General features: G+C 42.2%; 2 protein-coding genes and 1 pseudogene across 9 annotated transcripts in view; 1 reads left to right on the top strand and 2 right to left on the bottom strand.

Annotated features, from left to right (window-relative positions):
* ZC3H6 (zinc finger CCCH-type containing 6) overlaps nucleotides 1-747 on the bottom strand; it is a 71,161-nt gene extending 70,414 nt beyond the window's left edge. Inside the window, exon 1 of one of the 2 annotated variants that reach the window (XM_040496744.1) lies at nucleotides 297-747. In XM_040496744.1, the coding sequence (XP_040352678.1) occupies nucleotides 297-328 (32 nt within the window). In that variant the 5' untranslated portion in view covers nucleotides 329-747. The remainder of the gene's footprint in view (nucleotides 1-296) is intronic. The other variant, XM_040496745.1, reaches the window with a different exon arrangement.
* A 4,315-nt stretch (nucleotides 748-5,062) lies between these two features.
* Nucleotides 5,063-16,757, top strand: part of ZC3H8 (zinc finger CCCH-type containing 8) — a 33,289-nt gene continuing 21,594 nt past the window's right edge. For 5 of the 7 annotated variants that reach the window (XM_040496739.1, XM_040496740.1, XM_040496743.1 and 2 more), the window contains exons 1-2: nucleotides 6,087-6,256; nucleotides 10,415-10,511. In XM_040496739.1, the coding sequence (XP_040352673.1) occupies nucleotides 6,180-6,256; nucleotides 10,415-10,511 (174 nt within the window). In that variant the 5' untranslated portion in view covers nucleotides 6,087-6,179. Of the gene's footprint in view, nucleotides 5,068-6,086; nucleotides 6,257-10,414; nucleotides 10,512-16,757 lie in introns of those variants that run through there. The other 2 variants (XM_040496738.1, XM_040496742.1) reach the window with 2 other exon arrangements.
* Nucleotides 7,604-7,691, bottom strand: LOC121044614 (uncharacterized; annotated as a pseudogene).

Below are 16,757 nucleotides of genomic sequence, written 5' to 3'. Positions count from 1 at the left end.
GGCCGCGCGCCTCCGGCAAGACTTCCACGTCTCTGTGTGGCTCTCGGGGGTCTCGCACGTGCGGGCCGGGGGCGGGGCCGGCCGGAAAGGACCCCGGCGCCGGGAGGCGGGCGCGGCCGGGCCGACCTCCCCCGCGGCCGCCAGCCTGGGCTTTACATAAGGGCGCACGTCATGGAACTGATGGAGCCACACAGAGACGTCTAAGTCATGCAGGAGGCGCGCGGCCCCGGCCCGCTCCCGCCGCCCCAGACCCCTCCTCTCATCCGACAGAAAGACAGACAAGAAGGGTTCCCGACCTGTCGTGCCCTGCATGTTCAGAGTCTGTCATGTTTGGTCAAGAACGGGGCGGGGCTGGAGGACAGGTCTGCGAGGCCGGCGGCGGCGGGGCGCGGGGAGGACCCCTGCGCCGCCTGCGGGTACCTGCTCCCGGCCGCCGCCGAGAGGTGACGAAGTGGTAAAAACTCACGGTTACTAGTGAGCGACACAGACACAGACTTTCCAGTCTATTAACAACCACGCCAGAGAGATGGGACTCTAACTGCAAACACTGGGCAACGGCCCCGCGCTGCCGGCGCTGCCGCTTTAGTCTCTATTCGCCGCCGGTGGCTGAGGCTTGGGAGCGGGCGGGCGGGCGGCGTGCAGCGACGCGGGGATTTGGACACTGGCCGTAACGGTGATTTCTCCTCACCAACATGGCGGCACCCGAGACAGGCGGCTCGATAAAATGGCGCCTGCCGCAACACCTAGCCCGGGACTAAAGGGCAGGAGAGATTCCTCCGCGTGCCGCGGCCCTTGCCCGGCCCGCCGGAGCCGAACGCGTTGGCCATTGGAGGAGGCAGTCCGTCAATCACCTCCAGGGGCGGGTTCCCATCCTTCTCAGTGAACGGCGGAGGCGGCAGCTAGCTGGAGGGGCCGGGCGGCGCCTGGAGTAGTACTGGGCGGGGTAGGAGGCCCTCCGGGCCCGTCTTGTGAAAGCCCGCGGGGAAACGGGCGGAAGTCTGGTTCTAGACGCCCCCTAACAAACAGGCCCTCAAAGCCCTTTTGCGGAGTGGTCGCGTGGGGTGATAAAGAACTCGCGTGTAGAGTGAAAAAAAAAAAAATCACTTCGGTCGCTTAAATAATGGGGAAATGTACATTCTCTTACAAAGTAGCACCTATCTTTTTGTAATGTTTAGTGCTTGGGAATGCGTTTTGAGAAAAATGGGTTGACGTGACTTTTTCTGATAGTTAATACTAAATTTACCTACCTGATTATTAGTTAATAAAAGAAAACAAAACTAAATCAGATTTAAGTGATATAGTAAAAACATTAACATTCCATCTGGAAATATACACGAATATTTTATTTATATGTATGTATATATTACCTAGGGGTGCCTGGGTGGCTCAGTCGGCTGAGCGTCGGACTTTGGCTCAGGTCATGAGCTTGCTGTCCGTGCGTTCGAGCCCCGTGCCGGGGCTCTGTGCTGACAGCTCAGAGGAGGTTTCAGATTCTATGTCTCCCTCTCTCTCTCTGCCCCTCCCCCGCTCATGCTCTGTCTAACTCTCTCTGTCAATAATAAACACACACAAAAACTAGCCGTCACATGTTTTTATATTTATGAACAGTGTGACCTTTGGAAATATTTTTATTTTTTAAAATATTTTTATTTATTTTTGAGACAGAGACCGCATGAGCAGGGGAGGGGCAGAGAGAGAGGGAGACAGAATCCGAAGCAGGCTCCAGGCTCCGAGCTGTCAGCACAGAGCCCTACGAGGGGCTCGAACTCACAGACTGAGGTCATGACCTGAGCTGAAGTCGGATGCTTAACCGGCTGAGCCCCCCAGGCGCCCCTGGAAATAATTTTTTAATGATAACTCAATGTTTTGGCCTATTCAGTAAATTATTTAGTTCCGAAGGAAAGTTCCTTGTTTTGTAATGAAATGATGGACTTAATGGTAAATCCTCTCAGATATATGATTTTGTGGTATAAATGCATCTGGCTAATGCGTAAATGCAGTGCATTCGGAAGCAATCGCAATTAGTCGGTTAAATTTTAAAATGAAAAAAAATTGGATATGTACATTGAAAAAGGAAAAAAATAGCACTTTTTTTTTTTTTAAGTTGAATGTAGCCATTGATAAGACCTGCACACTGATAGATAATTCTGCGGGCATCCACCACATTTTGACATAATACATTACTAGTAAACATTCGAAAAGTAGATCTATTTTGTCGGGAGTAACAATTAACATTCGGAGTTAGATTAGAATCTCAGGACCTTATTTATTGTAAACCATTTTACCTAGGTCTTATTGTAGCTAATTTGGATAGCCCACTTCTCATTTTCCCTTTATTTTTTTAAAAATAGCTCTTTTGTGGGGCGCCTGGGTGGCGCAGTCGGTTAAGCGTCCGACTTCAGCCAGGTCACGATCTCGCGGTCCGGGAGTTCGAGCCCCGCGTCAGGCTCTGGGCTGATGGCTCAGAGCCTGGAGCCTGTTTCCGATTCTGTCTCCCTCTCTCTCTGCCCTTCCCCCGTTCATGCTCTGTCTCTCTCTGTCCCAAAAATAAATAAACGTTGGGAAAAAATTTAAAAAAAAATAGCTCTTTTGATATTAAAACATATGCCTGAAAATTTACCCATTTTAAGTGTACACTTATATGACTGTTAGTAAATTTACCGAATTATGCAGCTATCACCAACATTCAGTTTCAGAACATTCCCTTCCCCCAAGTGCCTATTTGCAATTAATCCTGTCTTGCCACACCGGTGTCAGGCAACTGATAATCTACTTTCTGTCTCTAAAGATTTGCCTTTTTGAACATTTCATGTAAATTGAATTATACATTATTTCATTGTCCCTTTAAAACGCCCAGTCACCCCTGCACAATCTGGAGCTCAGCTCTTTCTCTGAATAAAAACTGAATAAAAATATTGCTACTTTAATGCCTGGCTTTGTTTATCTTTGACAATCATCCGCACCCCTAATGCACACAAAAATTGTAACAACTATACAGGTGCCAACAGGGGAAGGAGTGCTACTGGCATCTAGTGGGGAGAGGCCAGGGATGCTGCTAAACATCCTATTATGCACAGAACTGTCTCCCACAATTACTCAAACGAAAATGTCAAAATGTTGAGGTTGAAAAACTCTGCTGACCAGTAGAACCCAAAGTTTTAGCGATTAGAAGCAAAAATTAAAAAAAAAAAAAAACAACAACACAAAAATTTTACTAGGATGTCAGAGAGATGATAAAGGAAGGGTCCACTCCCATTTCCATGATTTGACTCCCAGACCCACGAATCCCGACTATGGGAGAAATAGCACCATATTATTGATTGCTGATTTATAGCATATGTCCACAAAACGTACTTTGCATCTAGCTGGTACTGAAACTGGTCCTCAAGAGGCCATTCCAACATCTTATTAGGTCAGTTGCTTTTTTGTGTGTGTGGTAAAATATATGATATAACATTTGCTGTTTTAACCATTTTGAAGTGACAATTCAGTGGCATTAACTACATACTGCTGTGCAGCTATCACTGTCTGCTTCTAAACTTTTTCATCACCCCTAACAGAAACTGTAACCATCAAGCAATGACTCCCATTTCCCCTCTCTCCCAGCACCGAAAGTCTCTAATCTATTGTTTGTCTCTGTGATTTGCCCATTCTAGATACCTCATATAAGTGTAAACATAGTAATGTATGCCTTTATTATTTTTTTATTAAAAAAATTTTTTTTCAACGTTTATTTATTTTTGGGACAGAGAGAGACAGAGCATGAACGGGCAAGGGGCAGAGAGAGAGGGAGACACAGAATCGGAAACAGGCTCCAGGCTCCGAGCCATCAGCCCAGAGCCTGAGGCGGGGCTCGAACTCCCTGACCGCGAGATCGTGACCTGGCTGAAGTCGGACGCTTAACCGACTGCGCCACCCAGGCGCCCCAGTAATGTATGCCTTTAAAAAAAAATGTTTTTTTACATTTATTTATTTTTGATAGAGTGAGACAACGCGTGAGTGGGGGAGGGGCAGAGAGAGAGTGAGACACAGAATCCGAAGCAGGTTCCAGACTCCAAGCTGTTAGCACAGAGCCCGACATGGGGCTCGAACCCACGAACCGTGAGATCGTGACCTGAGCAGAAGTTGGACACTTAACCCACTGAACCACCCAGGTGCCCCAGTAATTTATGCTCTTGAGGCAGACTTACTTCACTTAGCATACTGTTTTCAGGGTTCATCATTTGTAGCATGTGTATGAATTTTATTCCTTTGTATGGCTGAATAATATTCCATTGTATGTATATACCACAATTGATTTATCCATTCCTTGGGTTGTTTCCACTTATTCGCTCTTGTGAATAATGCTGCAGTGAAAATGAGTATGCAAATATCTGTTTGAGTCCCGGTTTTCAATTCTTTGGTGTATATACCTAGGAGTAGAATATGATAATTCTGTGTTTAGGCCAGCTGCTTTATAATGATAGGGACATCACTTATCTATTGCTGCACAGCAAATTTTTCCAAAACTTTGTGGGTTTAAAACATAAATGAGACAGGGACCTTGGGAACAAAACCCTATGCACCCGGAACTCTCCCACATGGCTGTTAACACTTCTCTTGCAGAGCAACCCGTGAGCTGTTACTGCTTTTTCTTGCAAAGCCCCAGCCAAGGAACAAGACTAGACCAGGTTCAGACTAGTCTGATATAAGATGGGCAGCACATTTATTTTCACTGACTTTTTCCCTCATTATAATGCTAAAAAATGCACCCAGAAGTGGAGACAACACCCAGAACATATGTATGAAGCATGTTTTGTCAATTGGGCTTGTGCCCCAAATTTCCTGGAATTCCTCACCCCTACATGCTTAAACATCCCTCCTTTCCCACCTCAGTCCCTTTAAAAGTTCCCTTGAGGGGCACCTGGATGGCTTAGTTGGATAAGTGTCCAACTTCGGCTCAGGTCGTGATCTCCCAGTTTGTGAGTTCGAGCCCCACATCAGGCTGTGTGCTGACAGCTCGGAGCCTGGAGCCTGCTTTGGATTCTGCGTCTCATTCTCTCTCTGCCCCTTCCCCACTTGTGCTCTGTCTCTCAAAAATAAATACATGTAGGGGAAAAAAAGTTCCCTTGACTATTGTTCAGAGAGCCAGTTTGACACCTTTGTCACTACCTGTCTCTCTCCAGCTGTAGCTGTTGCCCCCATAATAAAGCCTTGCCTGTGCTTTTAAATTTTGGGTCCAGCCTCATTTCTACTATGGCTGGGTCCAAAGACCTGAGTCCAGTAACATAATTATTTATCTTCTTATATTTTCTGTGGGTCAGGAATCCAGGAGCTACTTAGCTGGGGTGGTCCTGTTCCAGATTCTCCTGAAGCTGTAGTCACATTGGCAGATCAGCTCCAAGATGGCCACTCATATGGCTGGCTTTTCACAGGCTGCATGAGTACTTTATGAAATGGTGACGGGACTTTCCTTCAGGTAGGTAATTCAAGAGCCTAAGGCAGAAAGAGTGATGCTTTTCACCACCTGGCCTCGGAAGTCAGGCACCATCTAACAGTGTTACTTATTAGGAGTCACTAAATCTAGTCCACATTTAAGAGAGGGGAATAGGCTCCACGTTTTGAAGGGAGAAGTGTTATAAAGAATTTGTGAAACTACAGGGGAAAATAAGATGTCTGGCTTCAAAGAACTTTCCTTCGTTTGTATGGGAAGCGGACTCTGATTCACGCTAGGAATCAGTCTCTCACTAATAGGAGTGAGTCATGTTCGAGGTCATTAGCTAACCTACAGATTGAGCCTTCCTTTCATTATTCCCACAATCGCCACTCTTCCCCCGGCGTTGTAGTAAGCAAAACTGAACAATTCCGTTTTCCATATATATGCTCTATTTTCCTGCCTTGACACAATTCTCTCCAACTTGGGATGCCCACTTACCCCTAATGAAAGTGAAAGAAAGAATCCCAAGGACTCAATTTAAAAATTCTAGTAAACATTATGGATAACAGATCAAAAAGGGAACGGAAAAAGAATACACCTAAACTGGCGCGTGCGCAGAACCGCGAATGAGCAGGAGACAGCGGGCTTGCGCGGGGACGGGGCGGCGCATGCGCGGGGCGACTTGTGGCTAGTGCGCCGCACTGAGTCCCTTTTCCTCACGCGGTGGCTGTTACTTTATAGCTGCCGGGTCCTTGTGAGGGTGATGGATTTTGAGAATCTTTTCTCCAAGCCCCCCAACCCGGCCCTGGGTAAAAATCCGACCACGGACTCTGATGAAAGGTGATTCCGCATCTTTTTCTACTTTGGTCGCAGGGACTCAGCTGTGTTCCGCCTTTTGGTTCCATTCGGAGGCCGCTGGGGCTGCGCGTGGGCCACGCCGCGGGGTCGCGCGGGGAGTGCGTGAGCGAACGCGTGGGGTTGGCCTGGCAGACGCGAGGGTCGGACGTGGAGAGGTCGTTCCGAAGCCGCGGGGACGGACGCCGGAGGTGGGGATCCGTTCGTAAGCCGCCACGGCTGTGGCCGGGACCCTGCTTGAGGTTGAGGGGACCGGCGGGGTCCAGGCGGCGACCGAGGGGGGTCGAGGGAGGCCCCAGGATGCTCCCCTTTCCTTGCGCTCCTGACCCTGTGAACCAGGTTAGAAACCCAGTGGGTTGTTCCCAAAGTACTCCTACTTCCATCGGACCATCAGCTCCTAGGGGACAGATTGTCATTTCTCACTGACACATGCTAACCGCTTTTTTTTTCTTGTAGAAAAAACCGAAACCCTAAGTTCATTAAGCAGTGAAGGGTGAATAGTTTGCCTTTAGTGCATTGATTTGCCTCAAAAGACCCTGAAGACCATAATAAGTCAGCAAACACCTTTGAGATGTAACATTTCCTTTAGGTTGAGAAAGTCGGGGGCACTGCTGGCCAGACGGTGCTAGTTTATTGATCTCATTCTTAGAGACGTGTATAGTGTAGTTTCTTTACACGCAGATACTAATTTACTTTTTTTTTTTTTTTTTTTACTGAGTTTGAAATGCAAAAACCAACTTCTAAGCTTTTAATGTATTTTTTCCAATTTCCCTAAGCTGAAACTGTGACACACAGTCCTTTGTTCCTTTATTTCTCTCGTTGTCAATGTATCTCTTATTCTGGTTGATTTTACCTTCTGATATCAAATCTGTTCCCGTCTCTCTCAAATACCTTAATTAAAACTATTACCTTAATTCAGGCTACCATCAAGAGTTTTATTTAGTGCTTTACATGAAATACGTCATTTGATCTTAACCTTGAAGAAAAGAACTATCCTTGTTTTTGCAGATGAGAAAATTGCAGAGAAAGGATAAATAACTTGTCAAGGTTGCACAGTGTAAGTGGCAAAACTAGGATTAAGTTACCCAGTCTTACTTCAGGAGCCATGATTTGATTTCATTGCTACGTTTCTAAGGCAAAGTGACTAAAATAAGATCTATAAATATTGAAAAGAGACAAAGACACTAATTAATTGCAGATGGGTGATCATCTACAAAGGAAAACAAGAGGAACCAGTTAATAGACTATTGAAATACGTAAGAGAATTCGGCAAGGTGAATCATCACAAAAACAATAGCTGCATGTAAGAAAACAATAGGGTCTGTCGATTTGAAGATGTGTTGGACAAAAGATTCTATTCACAAAAGCTTTACTGAACTACATATTACACTTGATCTTAGCCAAAAGGCCGAGAAGCGATTTTACTGAACTACATAAAAGACACTTCTGGATTTCTGCCAAAGTATTAGGTGGAGAATGGTATTGAAGTATGGGAGAGCATCTGTGAACTGTTCCTTGTTCATACATATCCTTTGCCTGTTTTTGTTGGTCTTTCTCTTTAAAATTTTAGGATCTCTGGTCTGCAGATATTTTACTTCCGATTTGTTGTCTTTTGACTTTGCTTATGGCTTTATTTTCATTGCATAAAGGTTTTTTTGTTTGTTTTAAGTAAGGTCAAATGAATTAATCTTTAATGGTTTCTGGGTTTTTTGCTAGTAATTTTATGATGGGATTACTCGTGTATTGAGCACTTGCCACATATGAGACATCCTAGGCCCTGGGGCTATAGCAGTAAATAAACAAAAGAGATAAAAATCTCCATATTCATGAGATTTATATGCTTGGTTCACAGTACATAAATAGATAGTGTTTTAGGTGATGATAAATGCCTGGGAGAAAACGAAAATGGTAGGAAGTGAGGATGGGATGGTCGGGAGAATGTAGATGTTTTAAAGACGATAGTTAAAGCCTCAGTGATATCATCGATGAGTAATATTTGAGTAGGGACTTGGAGGTGAGGAAGATTGATTTCTAGCAGAGAGAATATAAAAGCACGTATAAAAGTCCTGAAGTGGAGTGAACATGGTGTGATTGGGTCATTGGAGCAGAGGGGCCAGGAGTAGCAGGAGTTGAAGAGAAGTAATACTCTAGAGGTACGCATGATAGGGTCAGGGAGGCAGTTTATGTAGGGACTTGTAGATGCCATAAGAATGACTTTGCCTTTTACCCTGAATGAGATGAAAGGCTATTGGAAGGTTTTCAACAGGGTGACATTTTAGCAGGGTCATTCTGGTTGTGTTGAGAGTAGAATGTAACAAGTCAAGAGAAGCTTGGATCATAGTATTTAGTAGCAAGAAATGGCCAAATATGGGTATATTTTAAAGATAAACTGGATTTTCTCACAGATTGGATGGGGATAGGAGAGAGGAGTCTATGTTGACTTCAAGGTTTTTGGTCGGTATCATTAGAAGGGTAGAGTTGGTGTTGAAAATAGCAAGAGGAGTAGATCAAGAATTCAGTTTTGGCTCTATTAAAAATATGTCAGGTAGCAATCCAGGGGAATATGTTGAATAGGTACTTGGCTCTGCCTGCCTGGGCTCCAATCTCAACTCTTCCAGTTAACTAGGTCTGTGGGAAGTTTTATAAGCTTTCTGTAATTCAGTTTTCTCGTCTGTGAAATGGTCTGTGTGTCTTAAGTTTGTTGTGATGTGGGTAATATGCATGGAATAGCTTCTGGCAGAGGGAAAGCATAATGCAAGTGTTAGCTGCTGCTGTTGTTAATGCTATTGTAGTCATTACTGTCATTATTGCTTTGCCTCAGGGGAGGTTGCCTCCTACTCCATGAAATATTTCATTACTGTAACTGGAGCAATGAAGACTCACAGTATCTGGCTTATTGGCTCTTGTAATAATGGCTTCTGTAGAAGGCTCAAACTTGGTGTCTTATCTGAAGAAATTTTGAGGCTCTAACTGGGGATAGATCAGTGGTAAACTGTTGAATTGGATTAAGTTGTGAAGCCTGAGCTCCTCCTAAGTTTGAAAGAAGCTCAGAGCCACTCTTCACATTCTTGCGCATTCCATTTGTAACACGTTTTTTTGAGAATGTACACATTGCCTAGTCCTTACCTTTACCAGGCATGTAACTCCTATCTTAAGCTTTTATTCAGTAGTCACTACTTGTCCAGACACAATTGCTTTCAGTCTCTGGTATTTATAGTATAAGCCATTATTTAGCTTTACCCATAAATTTCATTGGCATCTTTGTTCACCAGCTTCTTATATTTCCCATCTTCATCTTTCATTTTTAGCTTTGCCAGAATATTCTCAAGTAATTGTCTCAGATGACGTCTCTGCATGTTCAGCTTCTCAGTCCTTGCAAGTCTGGAAACAACTTCTTTTTTATCTTTCCACTTGCTTATAAGTTAGGCTCTCTCCTGACCTTGAAGGACACCCTGCATTTTACCTGAAATACTATTCTCCCTTACGTTCCTCCTTGTTTGCTAACTTTTTAAAAAGTTTACGTGTTTATTTATTTTAAGTAATCTCTACACCCAATGTGGGGCTCAAACTCATGACCCCAAGATCAAGAGTTGCATGCTCTTCCAGCTGAGTCAGCCCGGCACCCCTGTTAGCTAATTCTTATATACCTTTGAGGCTTAGAAAACCTTGGCTCCCAAATGTAGGTTAAGTGTTCTTCATATATGTACCAATGCTTATCAGACTATATTGAAATTGCTTTATTTTTTTTCTCCAAGAATATAGAAAGTTCTCACAAGGCAGGGACAAAGTCTTTTTCATTGTTGTGTTCCAGGATTTAAGGCCTACAGCCTGGTATATGGTGGATACTCAGTATTTGTTGAATGAATGGAATGATGGATGAATGAATGGGTGGTTTCTATAGCTGCTAATACTAGAACATGAAGGTTATGCATTAAATTTCAGGTTTGTACTTTACTTACAAACACACGTTGACATTTACTGCTTCTGTAATTTTGTTCTTGGAGTATTTGGAGTAGAATTTGAATTTGGAATTTCTTTGAGGGCAAGTAGAAGATAAGCCAAAGCAGTGAATTTTAATGGTGTGGTATGAACCATTTCCAGGTTGAAAAACCCTTCTTGTATTATTTGATATTTTTGCTACAGAATCGATGATGAAATAGATGATACAGAAGTTGAAGAAACACAAGAAGAGAAAATAAAATGGGAAGTAAAACTGGAGTGTGAGCAAATACCCAAAAAAGTAAGATTAAGTTGGCATATCAAAACACCAGACAGGAGTGGGTGTGAGAAATTTATCAGGGGTCCTGTTTGTCTCAGTATAGTCAGCATTTGAGATCTAGTTGCTTATATCAAGGAAACCTTGGTTACACGGTCAAAAAACGTATTAAAAAACTAGTCATTTAACGTGAACTGTTTTAGTGTATTGCTTTTATTTTGGTTGTCTCTATTTCTGAAATGGGTTGTAGTCTATTTCAAAACCTTTTCAAATTAGGTCACAATTTTTAAGGGTTTTGATTTGCTGACTCAACTAACCTTAGTGATTTACAGCTTAAAGCTTGGATGAATTTGCTAGGACTGCCCTAAACAAAGTACCACAAAGTGGGTGACTTAAATAACCGAAGGTTATTGTCTCGTGTCTCTGGAGGCTGGAAATCTGAGATCAAGCTGCTGGCAAGGTTGGTTCCTTCTGAGGGCTGTGAGGGGGAGTCTGTTTCATGCCCCTCACATAGTTTCTGGTGGTTTGTTGCCAGTCTTTGGTGTTCCTTGGCATAGCTTCCAGAAGCATCACCTTGATCTTTACCTTCATATTTGAATTGTGTTCTCCCTGTGTGCGTATTTCTGTATCTAAAATCCTTTTATTTATTTTTCTATTTTTGATGTTTATTTATTTTTGAGAGAGAGAGAGAGAGAGAGAGACAGAGCACGAGCGGGGGAGGAGCAGAGAAAGAGGGAGACACAGAATCCGAAACAGGCTCCAGGCTCTGTCAGCACAGAGCCCGACGCAGGGCTCGAACTCACAAACCACGAGATCATGACCTGAGCCGAAGCCAGACGCTCAACTGCTCAACCGACTGAGCCACCCAGGCACCCCAAAATTAATCCTTTTATAAGGACATCAGTCATATTGGATTAGAACCTACCCTAGGAACCTCATCTTAACCAATTACACATGTAATGGCCCTATTTCCAAATAAGCCCACATTCTAAGGTTAGGACTTCATCAAGAGAATGTTGAGGGGGCGGACACAGTCAACCCATAACAGCTAGTATCTATGCCTCTCTTGCCTCTTTCTCTCTCTTTGAAATTTTTTTTTTCTAAATTTTTTTTTTAATGTTTTTTTGTGAGAGAGAGACTGAGAGAGAGCAGGGGAGGGGCAAAGACAGTAGGAGACACAGAATCTGAGGCAGGCTCCAGGCTCTGAGCAGTCCACACAGAGTCCCATGAGGGGCTCAAACTCAACCATGAAATCATGACCTGAGCTGAAGTCAGACATTTAACCGACTGAGCCACCCAGGCGCCCGTGAAATTTTTTTTAATTGTGAATTTTAACACATTACAAAGAGATGGGTTTGAGTGGGGAGTGAGACTCACAAGACACAAATAGGCTTTAATATGATACTTTGCAGGCTCTGCATTGCCAGTGCGGAGCTGGATGTGGGCCTGGAGCCCACGAGCCACAAGATCATGACGTGAACCAAAATCAAAAGTTGGGCGCTTAGCGGACTGAGCCAGCCAGGCATCATTTAATGTGCTACTTTTATACTTGGCTTTATAAAAGGATACAGGACAGATAATGCAGCAGGTACATCATCTTCAGCTTCTCATCTACCCAAGTATATAACTTCTTTTGCCCTTTGGGGCATGTCTGGCTGCTGTGGACAAGAACCAAGGTCTTGACACTAAAACTGTAGCCTGGATTTCCCCCCAATTTTTAATACTCTTTTAGTCATACAGACCCCAGTTCTTCATACCCACTTAAGGTTCCCTAATCCATGTATAATCCTATACAGGAATTAGGCAGATAGAACATTCTACAGTTAATCATTAAGTAGATTCCAAGAAACAGTACTGTGAGAAGATGGACACCTGCATTATTCCTAAGTAGGCTTGCTACAGCCCGACTCTTTACTCACAAGTGCATGAAACATAAATGTACAGTATCACAGCTGATTAAAAATAGAACACCCTAGCCAACAATTTGCAAGTCTAGAAAGAACATTATGTGCAAAGCCTCTGATGCCTCCTTTCTCAGTCATAACCCCTTGTTTCCTCCTAGAGGTAACTAGAGACCTAACTTGCATGCTAATAATCACTTCCTTGCTCTTCTTTACAGGTTTAGTTTTACTGCTGATGCTGTCATCCTTAAAGAACACAGTTTTTTCTTGACTGTTTTTACATTTTATAGAAATAAGATAGTGATTGTATTTTTTTCTTTTAAAGATGATTTTTAAGTTTATTTATTTAAAGAGAGAGAAAGAGTGTGTGTGTGTGTGTGTGTGTGTGTGTGTGTGTGTGTGTGTGTGCATGTGGGAGGAGGGGGAGGGACAGAGGGAGAGAGAGAATCCCAAGCAGGTTCCATGATGTCAGTGTGGATCCCGGCATGGGGTTCAAACTCAGGAACTGTGAGATCATGGCCTGAGCCAAAATCAAGAGTCAGATGCCTAATGACTGAGCCACTCAGGCACCCCTGTATGTGTTCTTTTCTGTCTTCTTTGTCTCAACATTATATTTACAAGATTCATAGATGTTGTGGTGTATACTTGTTTATTTTCTTAGGTGCATGGTATTCCTTTATTGAATATACTAGATTTCATTGTTGGTAGAGGTTATAAGTTATAGGAGATTATAGGCAGTGCTGCTACATTCTTTAACTTGTGTCGTGTTGCACGTGTGTTCTGTATTTACCTAGGAGTAGAACTTCTGGGTCTTAGAGTATAAGCATCTATACCTTTACCTTAATGCCAAACTGTATTCCAAAGTGGTTTTGCCAATTTTTATTCCCAGCGGTATATATGAAAGACTGTATTTCTGCTACTCCACATGTGATATTATTATCCATCTTATTTTTTATCACCTGGTGAAGTTTCTCATTGTAATTTAGTTTATATATATTTTTTTATTAAAAAAATTTTTTTAACATTTATTTATTATTGAGAGACAGAGAGACAGAGCATGAGCAGGGGAGGGGCAGAGAGAGGAGGAGACAGAATCTGAAGTAGGCTCCAGGCTCTGAGCTGTCAGCGCAGAGCCCGACACAGGGCTCAGATTCACAAACCGCGAGATCATGACCTGAGCCGAAGTCGGACGCTCAACCAACTGAGCCACCCAGGCGCCCCATTTATATTTTCTTAATTGCTATTGGGATTGAGCACCTTTTTGTGTTTGTCCATTTGAATTTCCTTTTTTTTTTTTTTTTTTTGGTGCTTGTTCAGGTCTTTTTGTCTTAGTATTACGGGTTTGTCTGTGATTTTTTTTTTTTCCCTTGTAGTTCTTTATTTTGGATTATAAGGGTTCCCCCCCGCCCTTCATTGAGTATTATCTGTTGCAGATATCTGCTTATTTTGTGGCTTTACAGGATGGCATTTTTTGATTAAAAGTTTATATATTTTTTTTTTAATTTTTTTTTTTTCAACGTTTATTTATTTTTGGGACAGAGAGAGACAGAGCATGAACGGGGGAGGGGCAGAGAGAGAGGGAGACACAGAATCGGAAACAGGAAACAGGCTCCGAGCCATCAGCCCAGAGCCTGACGCGGGGCTCGAACTCCCGGACCGCGAGATCGTGACCTGGCTGATGTCGGACGCCTAACCGACTGCGCCACCCAGGCGCCCCTAAAAGTTTATATTTTAATGTATTCAAATTTATTCTTCTTTACAGTTAGTGTTTTATGTGTTTTATCTAAATATCCTGAGATAATAAAAATATTTTTCTGTAGTGTCTTCTAAAAGATTTATTGTTTTGCTTTTCACAAAGGCTTATAGTCACCATAACTAATTTTTGTATCTGTATACTGTGAGGTAGAGGTAATACATTTTTTTTTACCTTTTTTTTTTTTTTTTTTTTTTTTTTTTTCCTGTTATCATACCCAGTTGTTCCAGCACCATTCACTGAAGCAAAAGAATGGTCTTTTCCTCCACTGGTCTGCAATGTCACCATTTTCAAAAATCAAATGTTTGTGTTTGAGTGGGTTTGTTTCTTGACTCTATTCTCTTCTGCTGGTTTATCTGTTTAGCCCTCCCCTAAGAGCTCACCATGTTAGTTACTGCAGCTTTATAGTGAGTTTAGATGTCAGATAAGCAAGTTCTCTCACCTTATTTTTCTTCTTTAAGTGTCTTGGCTTTTTCTTAGCCCTATATAAATTTTAAAATTAGTTTTTCCGTGGAAAATTCTGGTGGAATTTTCATTGGGAATACATTTAATCTGTAGATCTTTTGGAAAGAATTGACATCTTTAGAATATTGAATTGTCTAATCTTTAGGTCCTCTATTTCTCTCAACAGTATATGATACTTTTCTTTGTAGGTATCTTACATACATACCTTCTGTTAGGTTTATTGCTAGATGTTTGATGAGGCTATTATAAATTACATCTTTTTTAAGCATCCATTTTCTAACTCTTGGTTTCTCATAATTTATTCAAGAGTTCTTTCTTGTTCTTTGTTTTGATGTTACAGCTTTTTAGCATTTTTTAAATAGATGTCTTGAATGTCTCTTTTGCAACTATTTATGGTCTCTTTTGCAACTATTCAACTCTGCTGTTGATCAGCTCTGCTATTGTAGTGTGAAAGCATCTAGTATAATATGTAAATGAATGAGTGTGGCTGTGTTCCATTAAACTTTATTTATGGGTGTTGAAATTTGAATTTTATATAATTTTCATTGTCATGAGATATTATTATTTTGATTTTTTTCTTCAAACATTTAAAAATTCTAAAGACCATTTTTAGCTTGCTGTTACAGAAATAAGTGGCAAGATAGATTTGGCCCTGGGAACATAGTTTAATGACACCTGCTCTAGATTTTTGTCATGTGTTTTGTGCCTTCATTGTCCCTTGATTTAATATAGGCCTGGAGAGTTGATGGACGGCCTAAACTGGTGTGTTGCCGGGTCTGTGTCTCTGTAGGCCTTTTGTCCAGATGGGAAGCTTGACTGGACATTCTCTGTACATGAGTGGGCTGTGCGGATAAGTGGGTTTCCTGCAGCCTGCTTCGTGCTATGCATCCCTTTCAGCGGTCTGGTGAAGTCCATGGGTCCCTTCTCAGAATAATGTTTTTAAGTGAATAAAATAGACTATGTTGGATTACAAAGGAAATTTATTTTATTGAAATAATAGTGATCAAAATAAAACAAATGGGAAAAGAGTAATATGTTCTTTATTAATGTACTAAGTAATAAGGTCCAACAGGTCTAATTATTGTAACTTTGACATAGTGATGAACATAAAAGATATTTTGAGATTTGCAACAACTATAAGGTGATATATGAAAGTAACTATGATTCTATTAGTGACAGTTGCTGGTACTGCTGATACTACTGCTGTTTGTTGGCCTGTGTTTCACAACAGGAAGATGCTAAATGTCAACTTAAGGGTTGATGATGCAAATAATGTGTGATTTTTATTGCCATTCAAGTTCATTGAATTCTGTCCATAGACCCCAGTGGGCGGATCTCTTCTGGACAGTGGGGTAGAACTCCTGTTGTAGGTTGAGTGGATGGAGTATATTTCTGGTGGGGGTTGCTCTCAAATGCCAGAATGTGGAGGACTTCATCCTGGGGTCTTAGTACCCAGGTAACAAGACTTGGCTTTTATCAGACATTTTATTCAATTTCTTTATTCTCTTTTTTGCCCAGGGTAAATTTTTGTTTGTATGTATTCTGGTGAGGAGTAGGGTAGAGAGAATTTGTTAACAATAGCTTTGTCTGTTTTTATGTAGAATTTTAATTCATCCTCATTTATAGCCCCGTTTCTCACATACCAACATAAGCCCAGCCTCCCAATTATCATTTGCTTTTTGTTTTTCAAATGTTTGCCAATAATTTGTTAAACTTGTCTCAATTACTGATGAATGTACTCCATTTCCCCCTCACCCCCACTAATATGGAACTGTTTTTACATTTCTATACTTTTATTTCTTTTAAAAAAAAAAATTTTTTTTTTCAACGTTTATCTATTTTTTGGGACAGAGAGAGACAGAGCATGAACGGGGGAGGGGCAGAGAGAGAGGGAGACACAGAATCAGAAACAGGCTCCAGGCTCTGAGCCATCAGCCCAGAGCCTGACGCGGGGCTCGAACTCACGGACCGCGAGATCGTGACCTGGCTGAAGTCGGACACTTAACCGGCTGCGCCACCCAGGCGCCCCTCTATACTTTTATTTCTGTGGACTTTCAGGAGGCCACACTAGTTCAATAAATCATCCTAAATTAAAAATCTTTTGCTTAAAAAAATTTTTATTTAGACTCCTTCACTGAAGGGAAAAAAGTT

The sequence above is a fragment of the Herpailurus yagouaroundi genome, unplaced genomic scaffold (assembly GCF_014898765.1).
Source record: "Herpailurus yagouaroundi ecotype Mexico unplaced genomic scaffold, PumYag 188, whole genome shotgun sequence".
Classification (NCBI taxonomy): domain Eukaryota; kingdom Metazoa; phylum Chordata; class Mammalia; order Carnivora; family Felidae; genus Herpailurus; species Herpailurus yagouaroundi.
The sequence above is the reverse complement of the archived record's forward strand: the minus strand, read 5'-3'. Positions and strand labels throughout refer to the sequence as shown.